Here is a 26,088-nt window from a genome sequence, read left to right as displayed (position 1 = left end):
TTAGAGTTTTGGAATACTTTCCTGTTAGAAACACAGCTCCTGCGATCTAGTGTATGGGGAAAAGTAATGATGTAAGCAATTTTATGTTAAAACTTATTGTAATAGAATTCCTGGAGCAATGGTGGGTGAACATAAAAACGTTGTTCTTGGTGATTTCACAAGCTAACATAAATCTAAAGCAACCATACACCAACAGTTATCATACCTCCCATATTTCCTTGTCAGTATATTGTGATAAAGGATCCAAATTGTCTCTTATGGTCCCATTAAAAAGCGTAGGATCTTGAGGTATGATCCCAATACGTGACCTCAGATCATGAAGCCCTATCATGGAGATGTCTACATTGTCTATGATGATCTTTCCATCTGCTGGCTCCACAAGGCGAAACAGAGCACTGATCAAAGTCGTTTTCCCACTACCAGTGCGACCAACAATACCAATCTTATGTCCTCCTTCAAATGTGCAACTGATCCCGGCTAGAACAAGTGGAGTATCAAGCCTATATCTGATCTGCTTGACAACAATTTCCTTAGTGTATCATTTTTTTTTCATGAATTATTATGCTTTAATCACACTCATGCAGATAAGTTACCTTCAAATCACGGATCTCTACTTTACCCACAGCAGGCCAACTTGTTGGGGGTCGGTTTTCTTCTATGACTTCAGGGGCTTCACTGGGTATATGCATGTACTGGTTTAGCCTTTCAACAGAAATGATGTAATTCGCTAGCATACACTGGTTTTGAATAGAGAAAATGAGGGACATGTTCAATGAAAGACCATAAGACAGAGCCATTCCAACAAATCCTGCCATTAATAGATTAGTAACCAAAGTGTCCAATGGATGATTTCATATGCAGGAATCTGTAGAAAGTCATATGGTTAAGTAATGATACAATGGATAAGCACTTAATTTGTACATTACTATGTAACGATCCTCAACATTTCATGGTGCAAGGAATGTGCATCACTTGTCTCTCAGTTGAGGGTGAACCTTAAGCCTTTTTTTGGTAAAAAAAAGTCTAAGGTTGAAGTATGCCTGAGAGTTACAAGAAATTAAACTAGGTTTTGGATGTCAATCACAATGTTTGTATTCTAATAAGAAAAAGGAAAAAAGTAAAGTGGGAATTTAAATAGTATTTTGCATCAAAGTATGGAGGTTAAATTAATTATTTCATAACTAAAGGAGATCTTGTTAATTTTTCCTATATAGAATTTGAACAGTGAATTTATAAAGATCTATATTTCATGCCTCTACAAGAGGATAAGATTTGAAATTCATGAATCTAGTTGGAATATGAAGGTTAATGAGGAAAAGAAAACAACCATAACAGATGAAGTATGACAACAGTGGGAACTCACCTGAGCCAAAAGTTTCTAGAGGAAGCAAAACCATGGCAAGAGCAGAGGAAGAAAGAACAGTGGCACTTAACAGTTCTAAACGTTGGATCAACCATTCATTTGCTGCAAAATTGTGAAAAAAGGGGCTAGCATTTCTATCAACGACATCGAAATTCGTAGTGATAAATCGCTTTTCATCCTCAAAAGCTCTGATTGTCATGGCTCCAGCAATGGATTCTGCCAAATGGTTTGCTACAAAAGACTTAGTTGTGCCGTTGATCCGCATAAACTCCTTTGCAGAAGCAAAGTAGTATTTCTGTTGGTTAAAACCAAAACCCACCAGAGTTATTTTTTGAGTAGTGCTATCAAAATAACAAAATAGGCTAATCAAAAATACAGAAAAGAGAAAAGGAAGAACCGATCCTTGTAATTTGTCTTCTTTTATTTATTCATTGTATAGATGAATGTATCTGAGATGAAATGGTGCATTTATGTGACAGTCTTTGCATTTTCAGGGGTAAGGAACCATTAGGCAGGTCCCATAAAGAAAATGTAATAGGGATTAAAAGTGATCATATCATAAGAACAGTATCATCGCATACATGCAGTTCTTTTACCCTTCGTTCAGATTATCATCCAAGAAAATACAGTAAATCAGGTAGCTTTGAATTATGACTATTTGAATGAGGTTGAGTTTGTATCCACAATATCATGTTCGCGAGATGCTGGATGAGAAGATCATGCAAATGGAAGACATATCTATAATTTATGGCATAGCCAAGATAATTGTATAGTTAGTGATTCACTTGGGTGGATATTATTGATCCTAGTGGCTAGACAACGAAGACTGCATTATGAGAACCTGAAATTTGTTATCTTAAATGAAAAAGGATAATACCTGCAAGCGTAGTGTCAAGTAAATCACTGGTATGGAGACAAATAAAACTTGCCAAGTAACAAAAGCCAATACTCCTAGACTCGCACAAGCATTTGCAGTAGACGCAAAAGTAAACATTAAACTGAATGGGACATCAAGGTCGACAATACTCAAATCAGAAGAAACCTGTACAAGTAAGGAAGATAAGTCTCGCAAAAAAAAGTTTAAGGTGCACTTCAAAGTTAAGTTCTATGATAGAGATGCTCACTCGACTCAATATCCGTCCCAATGGTGTTGAGTCATAAAAAGACATCGGTGCACGGAAAAGAGAGTTCAATAGCTGAGAAAATATGGACATTGATGACTTGATGCACAAAACAACTATGGCAAGTGATCTAAAGAACAAAATGAATGTTGAAATACATCCAATCACCAAGTAAACTGTGATCAGTAATAATTCGCTAACATGAGGATTCTGAACATTAGCAGCCATCCAAGCATTCTGAGATATTTGCCCAGCCGCATATATGATCTGACAAAGACTTGCAATTGTGAAATATAAGAAGCCTTTATTCTGATTTAGATATTGTACATAAGGCTTAAATCCTGTATCTCCAATTTCCCTTTCTTCTTTTTTAATCAACTGATCTCTTGCTGTTTCTTTGAACTGTTTCTCAGTTGATGTCTTCTTAATCTCTCCAGAAGTAATTTCAACCCTCTGGGGAGAAGTAACCTCAGCTAGCCTTTCGGAACCTGCAGTGTCCTTGTGTGCATTGACAAGCTCTTGAAATTCTCGAGTAGAGGCTAATAATTGGTAATAAGGTGCAGCATCTAAGATTGCCCCACCAGACATTAACTGCCAACAAAATAGAGCTTTATCAAAATGATTGCAAAGGATTATCGATATGCTTTAAAATACTTTTAGGGGGGGATATAAAACCACTTCTCCATATTCTTTTATACAACATAATATTTGTTAAGTAACTATCTTAGTTCATGTTAGGTCAATGTCCCATAACTGCTGAGTCCACTTAAACTTGCATGTCTTACTCTCTTAGTAGTCAAATTTATTAAAATAGCTGGGCAAAGTGGTTATTTTTCCCATTTCTTAGTATATGTGTATAGCAGGGGATTGATGATATCTAGAAACAAACACTAGTTTTGATCAAACTATTTTAAAATTATTTTTAAAAAGTCAGTAGGAGTATAACTTGGCAAAGTCTACTTGGGCTTTGGTCCTGGCCTGTCATTTCTACAGCAAACTCGATTCTTATTGGATGAAGAGAGTTACTTATGTTATTCACTGATGTTATACGACTATAAGTCGATACTCCAGCTATCAATAACAAGAAATGGTAACAAGGCGGCATCTAAGGTTAATATCCTTTTGGCAACATAAAAGAAATGATCTACAAACTGATAGGTACCCAAATGGCAAGAGTTAGATTACTAACTAACCAAAACAGAATCAAAAGCAGGAAGGAAATCGACTTGGTGGGTCACAAGTATGACCGCCTTTCCTGATAAAGCTCCCATCACATATTCCTGCCACACACAATTTAGACATTCAATAAGAGATTGTAGCCAAATAGCATAAATTGAATGTCGGTAAGAGTTGTGTTTACATTAAATAGGCTTGTGGCAGTGTGTGCATCAACAGCACTAAATGGATCATCCAATAGATAAATATCGGCATCCTGATACAGTGCACGAGCAAGTTGAATGCGCTGCTTCTGACCACCGCTTAAATTAACTCCTCTTTCTCCTATTTCAGTTAGATCGCCGAAGGGTAGCATCTCAAGGTCCTTTACCAATGAACATTTCTCAAGTACTTCTTGATATCTTTGCTTATCCATGGATGAACCAAACAGAATATTCCCTTGTAATGTTCCTGTTTGAATCCATGCCATCTGAGAAACATAGGCAATCTTTCCATAAACTTGAATCTGCAAATGAACAAGAAGAAATTTATAGCTCTGCAATGATTGTTAACATTATTCAATTTAGAACGCAATCAGAAACTTAGGTCGTTTTGAATTGATATTACAGGGGATGACTACTTCTAACATAAGGAATGAAAATGAGATCTGAAAATACTGCTAATTTCATTGTAGATTTTATTGAACCATGTACAGCCACTCATACTGAAAAGATCTTCCAAGACGCATATGTTTATGGCATTTATCTTGGATAAGCCCCGAAGTAATTTATAAAACATACACACATATGATATAAAAAACATTATGAAGTTGTCAAATTTTTTATATGTTCTGATGTGACAAAACATGTATCAACACTAGTTTCACAAACTTTTTATCTTGAAGACACTCAACAGTCTCCAAAATGATGTCTGGTTTAATTTCTTCTAAGAAAATCATAAGTTCTACATGAATTACAAATTCTTTTATGTGCAGATTCATGCCAATACCCGGCTAGGAATGGAAGTCAGTTTGATAACTAAAAGAACATCACAAAAGGATATGCTCTCTAATTTTCAATAAGAAAGTTCTTAGAGAGTAAGAAAAATACTAAACTCCCAACTGATGCTGAGAATATGACATTAAGATTTTGGCTTTATGTATAAAAAATTACGCCAAGAAGTTTCATCCCAAGGTAACAAGTTATAATAAACATTCCTCACAAAAGTGAAATATTTACTTCTCAACCATAAATAAAAGGCTAATGATGGTGGGAGAGAACTTACAGTACCCCCTATAAGTGGAACTTCTCCAAGAATTGCCGCAAGAAGGGTTGATTTTCCTGAACCAACCTCTCCGCAGACAGCCACTTTTTCACCAGGTTTAACCACTAGGTTTATGTCTCTTAATGTGAGCTTAGACGGATTCTCTTCCCATGAAAGATTTGCCGACTTCATAGAAATAGATGTCCTGAACTCCTCAACTTTGCACTTTTGCCTAATATTTTCATTTTGTAACTCAGGTGCCTCAAGAAACTTGACAATTCGTTCTAGTGAAACCTTTGCTTGAATGACCACTCCAATAACATCAGGGATCGACATAATAGGATCTTGGACAAGGCGTAAAGTTGCTACAAAGGTGAAAACATTACTAGCATTGAGAGGAATTCCAAGGAAGTAACATGCCCCAAACGTAGCAGTTGAGACCAATATGGGGGATGCCCAAAACAGAAATATGTTCTGTGCTCTTCTCATTTGCACTGCTGACAACCATGTATATTCCTCAGTCCTAAATCTTTCTATAACATCCTTGAAATGAGTCTCCCATGCGTACAGCTTCAACACCTTCATGTTCACAAGATCCTCAGAACAAGCCTTCAGCCTTTCATCTTGCGCCACCATGAGCTTAGTCTGGAATTTGTTCTGTAGCTTGGCAAGGGGAGAATTGCAGAGGACAGTAAGTATTATTACAACTAGGGCCGCTAGGGTTGCTAGCCCCACAGCATGGAAGAGAATCACTAATGCAATGCAAAGCTGAAGGCTTGTTGTCCATGTTTGATGAAACCAGTAAGGAAATTCACCAACCCTATAAGCATCTACAGTGACATAGTTCATTATATTTCCAGCTGAATGCATCATCTTGGCAGCATTCGAGAGTCTAAGTTGTTTTCTGTAAATGGCTGAAGAGAGCAAAGACCTTACTTGGAGGCCGATTATTCTACATCGGAAGTACCACTGCCTTTGTGATAAGGATTCTACGCATTTTGCAATGAACAGAGACATGGCTAATACATAACCTTCATATTTGAATGCTTCTTTTCCTTCAGCAACCTGAATGAAGGCATTAAGAAGTAGAGGACCAGCAGACAGGGTGATTATCTTAAGCAATGCAAAGAACCCAGAAATTAAAATTTCTTTCCATTGGCAAGAGACTATCGTCCACAAAATTGATGGTGGGGTAGACAAATTGGACTGTTTATGTTTGTTCAGTCGTTCCACAAAGAGGGTGTAGCAGGTTTCTGCTCTGTCTACTTCACGTAAGCGAGGTATATCTTCTTCTTCAAGGGTTTTCTCCCCACCTTTCCTCACTAAGGGGTTTAACCACCAAAATAACATTTTACTGAAAAATCCAGCATCAGCAAAAGTAGTCACATTGTTATCCAAATCAGTTTTACCACTGCCATTGGCCTGACCAATCAAAGGTGTATAGAGGGCAGAACTGCTGATAAGATCACCAATTTCCTTATATGTGTGTACCTTGTAAGTGCATAACAGCAATAGAATTGCTCCTGGCAAAGATAAAACATCCAAAACAATCCTAACTGATGCTTGCTTGCCTACGATGGCAGCCAAGAGAGAAAAAACACAGAGAACTCCCGCAAACAAGCAGGCAAGTATGGACCAAAGCCTCAAAAAGGCTTTTGGAAGTTGTTTTCCCCGAAGGCTAATGGTTAAAGCAAGTAGGATCCACGTAAAGCCTTGAAACAACAGCACTAGCCACTGATGCAGGGGTAGAATAGTCTGCACATTTCTCAAGTTATATTGCAGCATCCAGATTCCATAACTGAAGTAAACCACGCCCAAACCACCATTAAAAATTGCAGAGAATATCTGAGAAGGCAAATGGCCTTGGGAGCTGGAGGGCGTCTGATGCATTGCTGTTGGTTGTTTGTGAATGAAGTTGAATAACAACATGAGTAGAAGCAGGACATCGAAGGCAATGACCAAGACATTGTTGATACATGAAGAAGGATAGGTCAAGAGCATAAAAGCAGTAGAGCACTTGTTTCCACCCCCATATGAACAATCAGACTCCCCACAAAAAATAGTCCACAGATCCTCCATCATGCTGTATGTCTTTGCTCTTCAAACTCTGCATTGATATAGAAGGAGAGGTAAGGAATAGAAGCAGCCTTTTCCTCTGTTTCCCCATAAGTACTAGAAGTTATGATTCATCAAAACAAAAAGGAAAAATTCTATGAAGCTGATAGCTTGTAAGGATATGAGGCATGATTTTTGTAACCCATTATATTACCTGTATTGGACTGAAGATGAAATAGTTTTCCTTCTGTTCCTTGAGAAATTGTGTTTCTTAAAAGTTCCTTGGCCGATGTTTCTGTGGATGAACCCAATGTACATCAGGTGAAGTACAAAATCTAGGAAAGCATAGCTCAGAAGTTCAAAATGCCATAAATCCTGTTACAGATGATTTCAATTCACTTAGAATCTAGAAGTTGCTCATTTTTTAATCTACATCAAAACAGAACAAGAACCATAACTGTACAGATGATTGACGATATCATCATATAAAAAAAGATGAATGTAAATACGTATGAAAGACTGAAAATGAGTCGTGACTGAACCCAAATTGTTGAAACACTTGCGCCGACTCCAACACAAATACCAAGCCAAACAGTCTCGGAGGAGTGACCCAATAGGAAAAGAAAAGAAAGAAATTGTCAAGTGGGTAAATAACTCACATATAATGCATCCAGGGGTCAATCTCAGGGATGCATCTGTAACTCCTGTATGAACTCTGAAGTGAGACACAGTGTTGCAGAGAAAGCAGGGAAGAAGAAGGTCGGAAACGCATTCCCCTTCCTAGGAAAACCGAATTGACACAGGTGCTTGTGATGATTTATACACTTGTGCATAAGCCAAAACGCTTGTTGTTATCGTCATTGCTCACGTAGTCTAAACGAGGGTTTTTCTTTTTTGGGTAGATTTCTGAAGGAATTGAAACACACTAATTATTGAAGCTCTTGGGCTGACTCTAAGACAATAACAAACAAAACAGTCAGTGAGGAGGGACCCAATTGAAAGGGAAAAGGGCAAGGAAAAAGGAAAGAAAGAAATTGTCCAGTGGGTAACTCACATATAATGAATGAATGAATCAATGTCTGAGCTCTGAAGTGACACCACAGTGTTGAAGAGAAAACAGGGGAAGAAGGAGAAGGAAGGTCGGAGATGCATTCCTCCACTTCCAGGAAAAAGCAAATAGGAGATGCATTCCTCCACTTCCAGTAGCAGCAATAGCAGCAGCAGCAGTAACAACATATGGTGTAATCGAATATCGTCATTGCTCACGTAGCCCAACAGCAAGGAGTCGGTCAAGTTCGGAGATTCTCTAATCGTCTCCTCGTATTCCTCTTCTATGAACATCATGACGATCAACAAGAATCACATTCCTTCCCTAACCCAACCACCCCCCTCCAGCCCTTTCCACTGTAGCCTCTAAATTTGGTTTGGTCAGTTAGGTCTACTCCGGCCTCTGGTTTCAGTTCAGGCGGGAAAAAACGATGGAAACCATTTTTCTTTTTTCTTTTTTTTTTTTAAAAAAAGAAATTATTTAATAATATTTATAGGCCAACACGTTTTGCTGTAAATATATTATATATATATATATATTGCTTGAAAGACAAATATTCAGGGTATGTCAGAGGATCTTTATCCCAACTCTCCCAAAAAAAAAAATGGATAATTACTATCGCTACCCTACACTTAGCATATATTTATTAAAACTATCCTACCTTAAACTTCTTTTCTGAAACTACCCTGCTTTTAAACTTTTACATTTCTTCTACCCTCATGTTTTTAAATACCCCGATTGCCTTTCCTTTTCACCATTAACCTGCTAATCTATTTAACCTACCATTCATCTTCTATTTTTTACTATTTTTGGTCATTAAAATAGTAAAAAATGAAAGCATCCACCCGCTTCTTCTCTCTTCCATTTTTTACTCCATTTAGTGTTTTTTTTTATTTTTTTTATTTTTTCTTCAAATTTTCTATTTAATTAATTTTTTATTCGACATTTCATCCCCATCATTTTTCTTCGAACAGATCATGGTTCTAAGTATTGGTATCGATACCTACTGGTTTTGCTAGTCACCGATACCATACCGATACCGTATCGATAGCATGGTACGGAAAAAGGGTAAAATTATCAACAACAAAAAAAAAAAAAAAAAAAAACTCATTTTAAAGGAGATTCAAGGGTAATTTTGCTTGATACAACTAATTCAAGCTGATACCATATTGGTTTTGTAGGTTACCGATACCCGTTCCGATATTGTGCACTAAAACCATGGAACAGATGGACTCTCCTCAAAACACCCTGCTTCTTCTCTCTCTTCCTCTTTTTATTCAATTTACTTTTTACTATTTTTGAAGAGAGTCGATCTATTCCATGGTTTTAGTGCACGGTATCGAAACGGGTATCGGTAATATGCAAAATCGATACGGTATCAACCTGGATTGACTGTATCGGGCAAAATTATCCCTAAATTTCCTTAAAAAATGAGTTCTCTAACCATTTTACCCCTAGTCAGTACCGTGCTATCGATACGGTATCGGCATGGTATCAATATCGATGACTAACAAAATCGGTACATCACCCGATACGGATGACACGATACCAATACTTAGAACCATGATCTGTTTGAAGAACGATGAGGATGAAATGTTGAATAAAAAATTAATTCAATAGAAAAATTGAAGAAAAAACAACAAAAAAAATTGAATGGAGTAAAAAACAAGAGAGAAGAAGCGGGTGGGTGCTTCATTTTTTACTATTTTAAGAACAAAAATAGTAAAAAGTAGAAGATGACTGGTAGGTTAAATAGATTAGCAGGTTAATAGGTGAAAAGGAAGGACAATCTGGGTATTTAAAAATATGAGGGTAGAAGGAGATGTAAAAGTTTAAAAGCAGGGTAGTTTCAAAAAAGAAGTTTAAAGTAGGATAGTTTTAGAAAATATAGGCTAAGTGTAGGGTAGTGATAGTAATTGCCCCAAAAAAAAAAAAAACGATATGTCAAAGGGAGGTTGAAATATTTATGGAATCCCGTGTCAAGTACAAGATTGAAAAATCTAAAACTTAAAAAAAATAAAATAAAAAATATTTGGATTTATTTTTATTTATTTTTTGATAAATACATAATCCCTATCAATGGCAGATACATATCGGTATCCTTGGTGATTGATAATGATTCGATATCGATACATATCAGTTTATATAATTAAAAATCGATTTTTTTTTATCGAAATTATGATTTTTTAACTATCAATACCAGCACGGCAGCACCGATATTGTGACCTAAAACCTTGCCAAGGCTCCTATTTCTAGCTCTCAGTTCCCCTCTATGTGTCATGGCCTCGTAGACTACTTAGGAAACATCATCCCACAATTAATCTAAGAATATTCCCTAGGGAAAAGGCTGGGTATGCTAGTAGTATACCGTAAGCTAGCACCTTGTACGTCTATCTCTCTCTTCCTCCCTTTGAGGGGTAAGTCATTTAAAAGGAGGAAAGAGAGAGACACATAGGGTGCTAGTTTGAGTCCAGTTAGCGTTCACGTACGTGAGCGTATGAGAACATGAGCCCAACTCTGCTAGTGTATGGTATACTTTTAGCATACCCATTCCTCTCTCATTCCCTAAATATGGAATAATTAGCTTTGCCACATCACCTTTCCATTTGAGGTAACAAAGTATAGAATCTAAAGATAGTCTATAAAGTATATCTTTTGCCTTAAAAATATTAAAGTGATAGGAATAGGATTCGACACCGGCCTGCATGCTATAAGCTAGCCGCGTGCACCAATGAGAGTAGGGCATGAGGATCATTTCAGTAGGAGGAGAGAGACAGACACAGATCTAGTACTTTTCCCAAAAAAATAAATGAAGTTAGGCATTGTTTGATAACGTTTTGTTTCTGGTGTTTCTGTGATTTGTGTTCCAAGCACACAAATGGCACAGAAAAAGCGTTTGATAAACCTATTTTATTTCATGTGTTTCTATTACCATAAATCAAAATTTATAACAATTTATGCCAACAAAAACGTTATTGTAGAAACAACAATTTCTTGTTTTTACTGTTTTGTGGTCCAAAGTGAAAAATGGTTACATGGTTTTACATGAAGGAAAGCCCTCTGATCAAAAGTATTGCCCGATAGGTCTCAACATATGCAATTCTTTTGAAAGCCCGTCTCTCTACTCGAAAGGGGATGTGAGTGGGTTAGTAGGTACTTGGGCACCCTTTCCTTAACAGCTAGCTTTTGAGGATGAGACTCAAGTTCCTAACAAGTGGAATCAAAGCCAGGGCGTGGAAATTTCCATTTGGTCGAGGGTTCTCGGGGTTTGATCTCCCGATCTCCCTCTTCACGTGTTTGTCATCCACGTGAAGAGGGAGATTGTTGGGATATCCACGTATAAGGCAAAAAGAAAAAATAGTCTCATTTCGGATATGAAAGAGGATGTAGGTGGATTAATAGGTACTTGGGCATCCTCTCCTTAACGGCTAGCTTTTGAAGATGAGACCCAAATTCCTAACAAGATGTTGTTATTGAGGGCTGGAAATTGGAATTGATTTGTTAGATGTTGTTATTGAGGGTAAGATTAAAGTGAATAAAATGATGTTGCAGACCATATTTGGAGTTATTGGTCGGAGGTAGAGGAGATTAAGAGGTAGATTAAGAGGTCTAAGAAGTCATCATTTGTATATTGCTAGCCATCTGCCAAGAAGGGCTGCAAGAAATTGTTAAGACTTGAGAGAGTGGGTATTGTTGCCTGAAATACAGATTGGTATTTCTCATTCAGTAATCGAGTTGGGAAAATGCCAAATTAGAGAAAGATCAAAGAAAGACTTGGGCAGCTAGCTTTGCTCATAATGTTATAATTTTGGATAACTGGGAATTTGAGTTCATGTGGATAATTGGTCATCCATGAGGGCAAGTGTTCAAGACTGTTTGGCTAACAAACAGCCATGAAACTGCTAGATTCGTTCTGTGGCTTATTGTGTCATCCATAAGGATATAATTCTATCTGTAGAATTAGAGTGGAAATAATGATGAAAACATGTGATATAACAGAGCTGATATAAAAGATACTGACTGAGATATATAGATGGTGGACAGGGCTTGAAAGGATTTATACAAGGAAAGATAATGCATCACTGCAATAACTTAAGGGTTTCACCATCAAGCAATAATGGGTGACTCAAATCACTTAAAGGGCAAAAAGAAACAAATTAATGAAAAAGGGAGACAAGACCCAGCCAAGAGAAGTTAACATCAAACTTCAACAAAAACCAACCAGCGTGCATGAATGTGATGGTGTAAGGAAGGTTCAAGGAAATTCTCCATATATAACAACAAGAGAAGATTAATGCTAAGGTAGTGCATCTGCCACAAAAGGTATAGCACCTCTACCACCAATTCAGTGATTGGTTTAAATTATTTTGTAACCCAGAATTCCAAAAATTATGTTGATCAACATCACTAGGCATACTGACCAATTTTGTTTTTATTTTTTTTATTTTTTAATCCAAAAGCCAGAACATTCCAAAGAACCCAAGTTCCCATCTCTCCTTATTATAAAAATAGAGAATAGAAATCAAGGGAAGTAGTACTGTTGTAAAAGAACATAGAAAAAGTGCAGTGAATTGCCAATAGAACTTGAGATCAATGGGATGAATCTACTGCCATTCCGGTACTAATAATTTGGTCTGAAAACCAGAAAAGGTTGAAGAAGATGAAGAAGAAGAAGAAGGTTAGAAAGAATAGGAAGAAGGGAAAGGATAAGGGGGATATAACCTTAGAATCACCACCAAGGCCTGCAGGCTGCAGGAAGGGAAAAAGTATGAAATGAGTTGTAAGGTGTTGGGAGAAGCTGTTGGTAGGCAGGGAAGTTATATTAGATAAGAAGAGTAGAAATGTGGAGGGAAAAGAAAAATATGGATTTGAAGTGGGTTATGAAGCTCAACAACTTTAACTAACCAGATGTTAATGGAGTGTCCAGTCTTTCAGTCTTTCACTGTGATACTGTTATTGCTTCCCCCTTGCAATCATTACTATCAACCCTCTTCCCCTTTAGGCTTTAGCTAACAACTGATTCACTTACCCATTGAATAGACTTCCTTAAATTCCAATATTACTCATTTCTCTTTTATTACTGTTCTTTTCTTTTTTTAACCTAAAACAGTAAAGATTTCCAGTCCTTTCTCTTACCTTGTAGGCATATATACCCTTTTTTTTTGGTCGAAGGCATATGTACCCTATTCACTATATTACAGACCGCAGTCGCACTGACCCAGTGGAAAGGGTGATGCTTTTGCACAAGTCCCATCTTTCAATAATGGGATATTGGAAAGGAATGTACGGGAGGGGAGAGGTGAGGTGGCCAGGCTTTAACAAGTTAGAATCGTTATCCTCTTTTGTTACTGTACAGTGCAGTACTTGCAATAGAGGTCATGTGGCATAGCACATCCCCACATAATGCACATGACCTCTGCAACCATTGCATGATGCAGCACTGCAATAAAAATTCAACAGGTTAAAAAGAAGATAGGCGCCGGGCTAAGGTGAGGTTCATTACCTTGTGCTACGAGTCAACGACCCACATGGCCACTACAGCACTACCTACCATTAATATCTATGTTCTGCTGTGTCTGCGAAGTGCTTGCATTTATGCTTCAGTGGTCCAGCTAACAGCTTGAAATCTTTGCATGTTTGGTTTGGAGTTTGAGCCACACATCCCGATTGTTTGCTTGTTTCCTTTCTCCATGCCCTGGTGATAATAGAAATGTTGAATAAATACTATGGCAACAACCACAACAATTATTGCTTTCTCCAATCGACCTATCTGTATATCGGGCGATACATATTGGTATTGCCAATCATTGATATCGATACCGTACCAATATCATATTGGTGGCACGGTACAGATAAGGGGTAAAATGGTCAGAAATTCTTTTTTTAAGGAATTTCAAGGATAATTTTGTTTAATACCGTATCGATATCGAATAGATTTTGTGTTGTTGATACCCGTTCCAATACCATGTATTAAAACCATGATCTGTATCGATTGGATATCGATATCAATCACAGTCGATATCGTCCGATTCAATTGCAATTCTTAAAACCCTAACAAGGGAAGCCCGTCCAAATATTATTAGTTTAGGGATCGGGTTTTCCTCAAGCCAAAAGAGGAATTCTTTAATGCTAAGTAGGTGTCAAAATCCAAAATGAATCAGTTTGACTAATATTACAAAACTAAACCCATTTGAAACAAACCCTTATCAGGTGGTTTTGTATTGGGGTTTTTTTTGGTTAGTAAAAATCAAATGATCGGACCAACCAAAACCGGAAATCGAACTGATAAAAAAATGGATAAGAAATCGTAAAGCAAAAAAAAATAATTAATTTTTAAGTACTTGTTTGTAACACCAAAATTTGTATCGGATTGATAATAAATTGATAAGAAGAAACCATTCAAATTCAGGTCAAACCAGACCAAAACCAAAATTGACAAAAACAAAAGTTCAGCTTAATGATTTAGTTTCGATATGACCCAGTACTAAATCAAAACCTATTAAACTTATAATCGAAACTGAAACCGAACTGATAAAAATGGTTTTTTATTTTTTAGGTAGGAATCGATCAAAATTAATGCTCTTAAATAAGGATACCTGCAACTCATCTTCCACAATCGATTTGAGGAAGATGAGCTGCAGGTTTTTTTTTTTACAAGGGTATTTTTGTCAGTTTACCTTCGTTTTTAATGTTATTAGTCCTACACTAACGGACTGAGGGCATATATTAACTTTTAAGCACCTCAAGGGGATACGCAGAACTTTCCAAAATTGAAAAGTATTTTTGTAATTACTTGATACCTCGGAAAAATACATGAAAATTTCCCTTCTTTTTTAATTTTATAATTAACTATTGATACTTAAATTCTTTTTCATACCTAAAAAGGAAAAAAAAAAATTTGATTGATGATTTAATTCCTTTTCCACCATGTCTGTGGATTTGGGAGGGGAGTGATGCCAAGACGACTGGACCATCCATATGCATCATTAAGAGCATTAATCTCTTGCTGGACTTTGTTCCGTTGTTAATAAAAAAAAAATTATCCAAAAAAAAACAAAAAAACATTCATAATTGCCTTACACTAACAATTGGAAGACAACAAATCACAAATGAGACAAGAGAGAGACGATTTGATGGACAATACATTGTACGTTGTATTGATTGCAGAATTCATGCTATCAAAAAGGACAAAAAGGTTTCGAGCAAAGCCATCATACTTTTGTCACTTTACTTTTTATGAAAACCATGTTGATCGAGTGTAAGAGCACTCATCAATTAATAATTGGATGTTACAGATAGTGGGTCGATGGTCACTCGATTGAGACTGATCGAATATTATAATTGTTTTATAACCTGATTAGCCCGTTTTAGTCCATGTTGACTAATTATGCAATTGTATGGCCTATTCATGGTCTGTTCATAGCTCGATTATCTTGAGCCTAATTATGGATCGATAACTAATCAATCGAATAGATAAGTGTGTTCATGTCCTAGCCTACAATGTTTGATTACTTAAATAGACAAAAACAATGTAGGGTCTTAAATTGGTAGGGTACGATTAGGCCCAACCAATTGACACCCTAATCATGATGATGAATACACGATTCGGGGCTCCCCGAAGTGTTCATGTGTGGTGTGGGAAGTGGTCGTCTTGCTTGGTTAGAGGGGTTTTGATGGGGGGTGGGAATGGAATGACCATTATAGAAACACTTGATAACATTCTTAGAGATATACAAAAGGATTCAGTTTTTCCTCAGCCATAGTGAACAAGAATCTATTCACCATGGGGGGTTTAGATGATCCTGAGGGATACCAAGATGGTATTTTGGGGAACATACTAGAACCCTATAGGGGGTTTGTGAACCTTAGGATGGTATGGTGAACCTTTATTCCGTGGTGAAGAAAAATTTTCTCCTTTACAAAATATAGTTTTTTATTTATAGGGCTACAACAGGGTTAGATTGGGTCGGATTTTTTAAAATTCGAGTCTAATCCTGAGTCTCCTTAACTGAGCCCAGGTCCGGCCTGACTCTGTCTTAGGACCTGAAAAACCTAACCCCGACCCGCCCTAAGGACCAAGGTATCTCAACCCAAGTCCTATTTGGGCTCAGGGCGAGTTCGGGCCGACATGGCCAAACTTGCACCCCCTAGTGATGAGACTCATCACCATTATCATCAAACATGGATTTATAAATCACATCAAGAGACAAGAATTGATTGAAATTCTGCCATTCTAAACAGAATCAGCTGACCAAATTCATATCGATTCTAGAATCCACAATGAAATCAATCATGAATGCACAGAATTTCATTCATTTCTTTTTTAAGACTGTAAAATAATATAGAATCAAAGAAACTCATCTTTCGCAAACTATATCTACAAAGAGTAACATTTGAATCAAAAAAGAAATAAAAAGTCAAAAGTAACAGAAGTGAGTCCAATGGAGTAGCCGAGTTGGGTAGAATCATTTCAGTCATTATCGTTCCCAGAAAAAAGCAGAAAGCCACGAAGCAATCAAACCACACCACTTCCACAAAAAGTGAAGGGTGAATTAAGTTGAAACAGATGCTCAGAGACAGGATTCTCTGTCCAAACTCACCACCTTCTCTGCATTCGCAACACTGATCACTACTGTTCTCAGTAGGGGAAAAGTTAACTAAAGTACTAATTCATCACCCATTTCTTCAAATTTCAAAGAGAGTATGATCAAAACAAAACAAACTCCAACTTAAGCTACAAATCCATAATATTCATTCTTTTTATGATCTAATTCACCTTGGAATCTATAAAAGTAAATCTGTTTGAGATAATTTTTATCTATATTTGCTTGTTTTGTTTAAGCTTGAATTTCCTGTTTCAAGTTTCAACAAAATATCAGAAGATTTGTTTTGAAACTATTCCAAGCCATGACTGGTACATAAATTTGGCAGACCAACTGTACACAACCATAAAAAGACAGATAGAAGAAAAAGATCCTAGTTTTCCACCACCATACACTAGAATTTTGACAATTTTAAGAGTATATGTAGTGATTTATTTCCATCCTAATAAAATTCTTTCCTCAAAAGAGGGGGAAAGAAATGTTGTGTCACGGATTTTAGTCTCGCATCGGTTGTTTCTTAGCCATGAAATGTCCATATAAGTGGCTGCCAATCTACAAATATCATGACATGTTCTGGGTTTAGAAATGGGTCTTAAGAATAAAATCGGGTGGGTTGGAATGTGATTGCACCGGACAATATCATGACTGCGTACTCTGATACACTCATGACATATTTTAAAGCCGTGCAATGAACCTTAATCAAAGCGAACCGTATCGTGACATGTGGAGCCCTCCATGGACTGTGGCACTTGAAGAAAAAGAAGTGATTTATTTAACCAATTGGGTGTAGATCATATAAAAAATCTCATAAATTGGGGAAGGGAGGCTTAACATAATTAAGAACCATTGAGAATGACCTATACTTCCTCTTGTATCACTGGCAGTAGAGTTGAGTCCTATCAAAATGATAGGTGACAAACCAAATCCATAGACAGAACTAAACAAAACAACCATTAAAACCCCTAGAACCTCTTTCATACAAGTCACTGTCTTACTGATTGCATTCGTCATATAAATCCTATTGATTGCAGTCATCATATAAATCAAATTCATAGACAGAACCAAACAAAACAACCATTAAAACCACTAGGACCTCTTTCATAGAAGTCACTGTTTTACAATTATGACCCCTTAATAATTATATATTACATGGGAAAAAGATCTCTGGCAGAAGTGTCTTTTCACATGGGGAGGAGAGAGATAGACTTCTGCCCGCACTCCCGTACAGAAAATTGCTTCCCATATCACATATACAAGCAAATAAAGGGGGGGGGGGCTTCGACAAGATTACCAACATCCATAGTAAGATGAGATCTATTTCACTATCAATGGAGAATAAGGTTACAACAGCTCATCCTCACACCACTCAGATTGCACTACAAAGAAAAAAAACCCCTTGCTACAAATGTATAGCAAAGCCCTATACAAGAAATTTACCTAAATACCTACGTAACCTCTTATCAATCCTTCAGAATCAACCCACTTATGCAACCAATAGAATACAAGACATCAAACCCCGAACTATTTGACAATAAGCTACTAGTCTACACTACTATCATCCTCCGACAATTATAAAGAAACTTAAACAGAGATGTGTTGTTAACACCGAAAGAATGAAATACATAATTGAGATTAATCAAGTTCAATTCCATGTCTTCATATGGACATTTTGTCGAGCATGTCATAATTGAGATTAAACAAGTTCAATTCCTTGTCTTCATATGGACATTTTATCGAGCATGTCATTTTCAGTTAGTTCACCTTCTTTAAAATTTTCCTTCCACGATTGTATAAGCAGATTAAGTGAAGAAAAATCTTCTTCGATCTATTTTTGTTTCTAGACTCTTAATTTCAAACTTGTGCGACCCACAAAATTATTCTTCTTTTCAAACATCAAACACAAGAGCTACCCATTATGAATAAGCATCTAAGGAAAGACATAGAAGAAGCTAGCCATTGTGAATAACCTATTAGACATTTTTCAACGGTGATGCGTAGCTTGATTGATTATCGGGTCGATCATTAATGGGAATCAAGAAATACAAGGGTTGATGTGGCTTGCTACTTATTTTATTGAGATGGATCGGACCTGTCTGACCCATTGTGGAAGTGGATTAGGATTCGGGGAGTGTTATAAATACTAACAATGAGGGGTCCCTGCAGTCATTATTTTCTTCTACGTGACTCACATTGTTCTTCATGTTCTTCACCGACGTGTTTTCTTATTTGTTTTTCTTATCTTCATCAGCATACGTGATGAAAGGTATACATCTCTCTCATATTTATTTATTTGCATCACTGTATTTTAATTATTCATACAGAGATCTAGGATTGAGCTTTTGATGAAACCCATGATTTTTCTAACAAGTGGCATCCAAGACAAACTGTATAGATCTAGAATCAGTGTTATTGGATCATAAAACATGGTTTTAAAAAGCGATTTGAATCGTTTTGATTTCAGATTTTTGGAAACAGGAAGGGTACCTTCGTATTTGGGTGTTTAAGGGGCTTTTCAGTAAAAATTTAGACGATTTATGCTATCTATTGGGTCGCCCGGATGTCGCCGTTGTTTGTCGGCTCTGGTCAAGCCGCGATCGTAACCTGCAACTGTTGACGATAGCGTTTGTTTTTGTTTAAATAAAAATAAAATGAACTTTGTGAAAGTTGGCCGAGAGGTTTTTATTTGGCAAATCAGTGACTGATAATGAGTTGTCGTGGTCGGCTTTAGGCCTGCGGGCAATTACATGACTGGTGACGAGCTGGACTGCTGGAAGGTTACCCATCGCTATTTTATTTTTCCTTCTTTCTCATAACCCTGAATCGATTAGGGAGCTGGTATATTGGAAGGTTACCCACCGCGATTTTATTTTTCCTTCTTTCTTGTAACCCTGAATCGGTTAGGGTTTATTGTCCTTTTAGTCCGTTGAAGATGATGGAATTTAGAATATTCCTTCCAGGTTTTTTATAGTAAGGGGAAAATATAAGGACACCCCCTCAGTTATGGCATTTTTCATGTACACCCCTCATCTATGACATCGTTATCTAACTAACAGGAAAATAAAGTTACTAAATACCTTTATACTTTAATACATTAAAAATCAGAAAGACCAAACTACCCAAAATCCTCACCTTCCATTACCCTATTTCCCAAATCTCTAATGAAACCTCCTCATCGCTGGTCTCTCCTGACCCCGACCTTGATCTCTAATCGCCTAGGGTCCTTGCATCTCCGATCGCCGTTATTGAAAATTTCAATGATTCTCATTGTTGTAATTAGTTAAATACAAAAGAATTCCTTTGATTAAGGAAATAGATACAAAAATGAATCCCTTTCATGAAGGTGTCTGATTACAAAAATGAATTTTTGGTACAATTACAAAAATGAATGGAAACTATAATAATGGTAACAAGGCAAAAGTGGAGAAACAATAATAATGGAAAAAGACAAAATTATAATAATGGATGGAAATAAAAAGGGTTTTAAATGAAAAGTTAACTGTCGTGATATGTGAGGTTGTTGTGTCAAGTACGACACTAACTTTTCTTTTAACATTAAAAAAAAAAATTTAAAGTTTGGGCGAGCGGTAGCAGTGCTCGAGGATTGCCATTATAAAACAATGATGGCAGTGCTCCATCAATCTCAATCATTGATTTTCTGACATAAAATCTGAATCGTTCAATTTTTTAAAGCACAATTTTATTTATCTTTTAAGTTATTACGGGCTGTTACATGTCTCTTCTTTCTCTCCTTTTTGACTTCGGAGCTGGATTTCTTACCGGCGTCGACGGAGATCGAGAGACACCGTGAAGTTGATATCTCTCTCTCCAGCGGTTACTGGCAATGAATCTCCGTCATCTTCCTAAAGAAAAAGTGGAACCCTACTAAGATGGGATGAAAAACAGAGCATGGGATGGGGAGAAAGGGAATGGGGGTGAGCTGGTTAGGGGAGGATAAGGAAGAGGGAAGGCGTGAACAGGGTTGAAAGAGCAATAGTCATTTCCGCCTACATGAGATACCTATACTGGATGACTCGTTGGATTCAAGTTCTTAATTTAGGGATATCTCAGTTGAATTCTTAGGGCTCTAAAGACTCTGTGTTTCTAATCTTCTGAAGTCTCGCACCCTCGAAAAGTTAAAAAAATTCTTAACTTTCCACGAAGAACAACATTGTTCAACACTTTGTTGATTGAGGTCTCTGACAATGGTCTTAAAAATTGCCGGTTTTCAAGAAAAGTTTAGTCAGCCCTTATGTTTCCACAGTCATACTCATACATCAGTCCTTCTAGGAATCCTGAACCTGTTTAAAATTCCTTACCCTTAACTGCAAAAATTAATCTACCATTAATAAAGAAGAAGAAGACTAATAATTCAAAGCCAATCTACCAATACTCTGTTTCTGTTTTTCTATTTTTATCTTCCTTCATGTGTTCATGGTTGTACAAAGTACAAGTTAGATTTTCTCTCTCTATATTTATTTAGAATTGATGCAAATGGTGTAAACAAGGGTAGGTTCGACCGTAGGGAGAAGAGTTGGGGCGGTAGTGTTCGTCGCCTTTGCAAAAGAAAAGGAGAGGGGCGACGTTGCAGGGATCTTTAGCGTGTGATGAAGACGAAGAAGAAAATGACTGAGAACTAGGCGGTGGTGTTCGTTGCCTCTTCTCGCTTCTTCCCTTCTTCTAAATAGACCTAGGGGTCCAGCGGCTATGGTCCTTGGAGAAGAAAACTAGGGTTTAGCCGGTTATGGGTTAAAATCTTGAACGGTTAGGATTTTGGATTAAAATCAATGGTTGATCTTGATTTGGTGCGTTTAACGTTGCATTTATCCATTTTTTTCTTTTTACTTGTGCTTCGAAAAATTGAACGGGTCAGATTTTATGTTAAAAAAATGACTGAGATTGATGGAGCATTGCCATCATTGTTTTATGACCTTTTAACCTAAAAGTTTAAAAAAGGCAGTTGTCAGTTAGTTACCTTTTGAATTTTTTTTTGGGTAAAAGTTAGTGACCTTTTGAAAACGTAATCAAATGTAACGTACTGATGTACGGTTTTAAAATATTATTTGCTTGTGGTTATGTTTACCAAAAACACAAGAAGTTTGTGGGTCATGTTTGATTCATTTAACCGAATCCGAAACCTGATCCGTTAACCTGGTGACCGACCTAATGAACCGAATTGAACCGGGTTGGATCAACTTGAGTTGGGTCAAAAGTTAACCAACTCGAATCAAATTGGGCTGCGCATTGGATTGAACCAAAACGGGTGCTGATATGACAGATCTGACCTAACCCGGTGACTGCTAACGTGGTCGACCAGGATTTGATTTGAAAACCCAATCGGTGACCCAAATTTTGACTCGATGGGTTGGTCGAAAAACCCACCGGAATTTGACTGTCAGTGGCGGGTTTTTTCGACGTTGGCCCACTAGGCCGGCGTTGACTGTGAATAAATAAAAAAAAGGGAAAAGGGAATCTTAGGAACAGAATTAGTTGTTAGTGTTTCAGAACTATTCTGGGATTGTGTTCTTGTCCCAAAACAGTTATGGAACACTTTTCTTGTTCTAAAAGCTATTCCAACTTAGTTTTCCTTGTTCTGGAATGTCTTTTTTATCGGATTCTATCCTGGGATGGCTCGTTTTGTTTGTATTTTCAAAACCTACATTTTGGGATACTCTATTTGAATAATTTTGATAATCTTATAAGATCTGTTAATGACGATTATGTCACATTCGGGTGGCGCGTAGGATGCGTGCAGCATCGGATTGAGCTCCGGTTGGTCTTGTATTATTTGTATTTTCAAGACCTACCTGTTGGTACCTAGTTTTAGCATGTTTGACACTTCTAAGGACCTATTTTGGATGATTATGTTACTTTGAGCTATTTTGGACTATTTTGGGTTATCCACTGCCATTTTTTACGATAAAAGTGCATGTCACAACACATTATGGTCATTTAATGTGTTCTTTTCCACATATATTGCTGCAAATCAGGTTGAGAAATTATGAGAGGATAGAATGGAACCCACCAAAGTGGCACATTCAATCATTTTGTGATTTTGCCATAGCAACGAAATAGGTAACATATGCCCAAAGATGATGTTGTCAAAGTTGACAAGTTGATATGCACACAGACTCAAAGGATAGTAGTCCAGGACTAGGAGTTCCATTAACCCAAAGGTGATGGAATTTTCGAAAACTATTAATTCTTTACGGAAAGGTAGTGTGTTCACCTAAAGATAGTGTACTCAAAGAATTTGGGATGCGTGGCCTAGGATTTTTTATCACCCAAAGGTGGAGAAAATTTCAGTCATGCATCTAGTTTGTTGTTGTTGATAACTAGCTTATCACCCAAAGGTAGAGAAATTTCGAAAATTGATTGCGCGGTATTTGCAGTATGAAAAACATTTTGAAGTGCATAACCTATGGGTTTTCTTATCACCCAAAGGGGGAGAAAATTTTCTAAAAGTTATTGTCATCTCGCGGTATTTGCAGTGCGATAAAGATGTGAGCATTTGACCCGAAAGGACAAAAATGCAATATTGTAAAGAAACATTGTTGATTGATGTTTATCATCTAGTACATATATGTATTTGGTGTGTTGATAATGATAAAAAGTATAGAACCACTGAATTTATGGTAATGTGTTGGTATATGCTTGAATGATAAATGGATACGCAATGGTAAAAAAACATGTTGATTATGTTATACGATATAGAAACCTTTGAAATTATGATGTTGTGTTTCTATATGATGATGGAAAATTGTGATAATTGATGATTAACTAACGTAGATAATGAACTATGAACGGAATGATCCATCAATAAGGACTGAAATGATGAAAGATTATGTTAAAAATCAATTTGTAAACCGGTGGGGTATAAAAGATCTTGAGCCATTTGACGGAAGCCACTTCGCTGGTATGGACTGAAAGTAAGGAATAATAAAGAGGAATGAATGAGCGAATAAAATCACAACAAATGTATTAAAGAAGGAAAATAAGAATATTGAAACTGATGACTTGACTGAGAATAAAGGAGTAAACAGTTCGATTAGTTTGATAGTTTTTTATTACTTTATGCAGAATTTATGGTTTGAATCTTTACTTTTAAACTTGGTTGATTTGGTTTTCATTTATCTTGATCGGTGGGAGTTCTTCTTTACTTGATTGATATGTTTACTGAGTGGAAGAACTCAGAGGATATATATGTTTCGTTTTGATCATGATGCTTGATTAAATCTTTATTTGATGTGATAAATAACATTTGCATGCATGCATATGTCGTTTGATGTGTTGAAGGCTCTTTTTTGGCCTAAGGATGTTCGCTTGGCAATAAACCAAGTCATTCGATTATTTCTAACCATAGATGTTTGATTGGTGATGAGCCAAGTCGTTCGGCTATTTCTAGCCAAGAATGTTCGATTGGTGATGAGCCAAGTCGTTCGGCTATTTTTAGCCATGGATGTTCGATTAGTGATAAGCCAAGTCGTTCGATTACCTGCGAATATGACGATGTTCAAAGGTAATCTATGAGTATGACAATGCTCATGATACGTTCGAGCATCCACAATGAATGATGACGATATTTATGTTATCACAGATGTGTACGACATTCCTTGTACAAAATTATTTCAAGGTGATTCATGTTAGTAAGTAAATCCTTGTTTGTAGCTGACAGAAAGTGATATGTCGTATATTGAGATGTATTTTGTACTGTTGTTCGACATTGATATATTTGCTAACTGGATCAAGGTTTAGTAGCATTATAGTTGTATTGAGATTCCATGGCCACATCTGATAATGATAACGTTATAATTAATCTAGCCCAAGTGGGAGATTGTTAAACATTTTCCAACGACGATGTGTGGGCTTGATTAATTATCGGATCGATCATTGATGGGAATCAAGAAATACAAGGTCAGTCCGATCCATCTCAATAAAATAAGTAGTAAGCTACATTAGCCCTTTTCTCGCTCGGGCCCATTGTGGAAGTGGGTTAACGTTTGTGGTGTATTATAAATACTAATGATGAGAGGTCTTTGCAATCACTATTCTCTTTTTTCTTTTCTCCACAAAAAGAGAGGTGGATGGGAGTCTAGGAGACTGTAGAAGATCCCCATCGTGGTTGTCTAAGTTTCAATACGGACTCGCATTGTTCTTCATGTTCTTCATTGACGGGTTTTCTTAATTGATCTTCATCAGCATATATACGTGATGAAAGGTACACATCTCCCTCATGTTTATTTATTTGCATCACTATATTCTAGTTATTCATACAAAGATCTAGGAATGGGGTTTTGATGAGACCCATGGTTTTTCTAACATAACCATCTTAGGAAAGTGTGAAACCATTAGATAAGAATTGTAGTTTTGATCTTTCTAGCTAGGTAGGAACATGTACCATCATGCACTTGGGTGAACTCAACGTTTGGAGAGTTTACATTCGTGACATCAAGTGATGAGATGCCCAGCAAGTAGCCAGCCCAGGTCTTTCATACTATATATCCATATTAAGAACAGGAGAGGGATAGACACATTACCCGTGTGCGGTAAGCTAGTGGGTGCTATTCCTACTCTCACTTGGGTGAATTCAACGTCTAGAGAATGGTACATTCGTGACATCAAGTGATGATATGCCTAGCAAGTAGCCAGCCCAGGTCTTTCATACTATCCATATTAAGAACAAGAGAGGGATAGGCACATTACCCGTGTGGGGTAAGCTAGTGGGTAGGGCAATGGAGTCATTTCAAAGAGAAGAGAGAGATCGACACAAAGAGAGTAGGAATAGTACCCAAACTTTTCCTTGATGATTCTTGTATTCATCAAAGTTGGCCGCATGGCTACATTGAGTTGCTCCATGTAATATAACCAAAGAGAACCTAATCATGAGAATCGTTGTCCCCTCCAATTCCTTCAATTCCTCACATTGGGGTGGAAATGACCACCCTACCCCTACCCAAAAACAGTGCCCAAGGTGGGATCCACTCCCCCCTATTAGAGGAATTGGAGGTGCTCGCGAATTGGAGGTGATAATTATTCCTAATCATGACCCCAATTGTTACTGATGATTCTTATACATCATGGGTGGCTACATGGCAAACAGTGGATTGGTCCATGTTATAAAGGGCCACACACATATCTCACAGCTCTAACTCGACCCAAAATAAATAGGCAAATTGCCTTCAAAGTTCAAAAAGTTACAGAAATTCCCTTGGATTCTAATGAACTGGTTGTAATTTTATGAAGCTCTATTCTCACCTAATAAACATTTCATGTACTTCTCACATGCTAAAATCAGGCATCTAAGTATTCTCACCTTTGTGAAATGGAACCCCACTTTAATCAATCATCAGCCTTATAAGGAGTGTTCTCTATCAGAATTTTTTTTGGGGAGGAGGGGGGGGGGGGGGGGATTGTATGGGGAAAGAGAAAGAGAAAGGGCAAAGGTGGGTATAATGGCAAGGAACTTGGACTGGTACTCTCTTA

General features: G+C 37.1%; 1 protein-coding gene across 1 annotated transcript in view; it reads right to left on the bottom strand.

Annotated features, from left to right (window-relative positions):
- Window positions 1–26,088, bottom strand: part of LOC122666802 (ABC transporter C family member 10-like) — a 108,306-nt gene that overhangs the window by 22,893 nt on the left and 59,325 nt on the right. Inside the window, 8 exon segments of the mRNA XM_043862877.1 lie at window positions 206–511; window positions 594–808; window positions 1,364–1,658; window positions 2,241–2,405; window positions 2,488–3,075; window positions 3,678–3,764; window positions 3,845–4,165; window positions 4,924–7,009. Of these exon segments, the coding sequence (XP_043718812.1) occupies window positions 206–511; window positions 594–808; window positions 1,364–1,658; window positions 2,241–2,405; window positions 2,488–3,075; window positions 3,678–3,764; window positions 3,845–4,165; window positions 4,924–6,984 (4,038 nt within the window). The 5' untranslated portion in view covers window positions 6,985–7,009.

Source organism: Telopea speciosissima, chromosome 1 (assembly GCF_018873765.1).
Source record: "Telopea speciosissima isolate NSW1024214 ecotype Mountain lineage chromosome 1, Tspe_v1, whole genome shotgun sequence".
NCBI lineage: Eukaryota > Viridiplantae > Streptophyta > Magnoliopsida > Proteales > Proteaceae > Telopea > Telopea speciosissima.
This window is presented reverse-complemented; position numbering and strand designations above follow the sequence as displayed.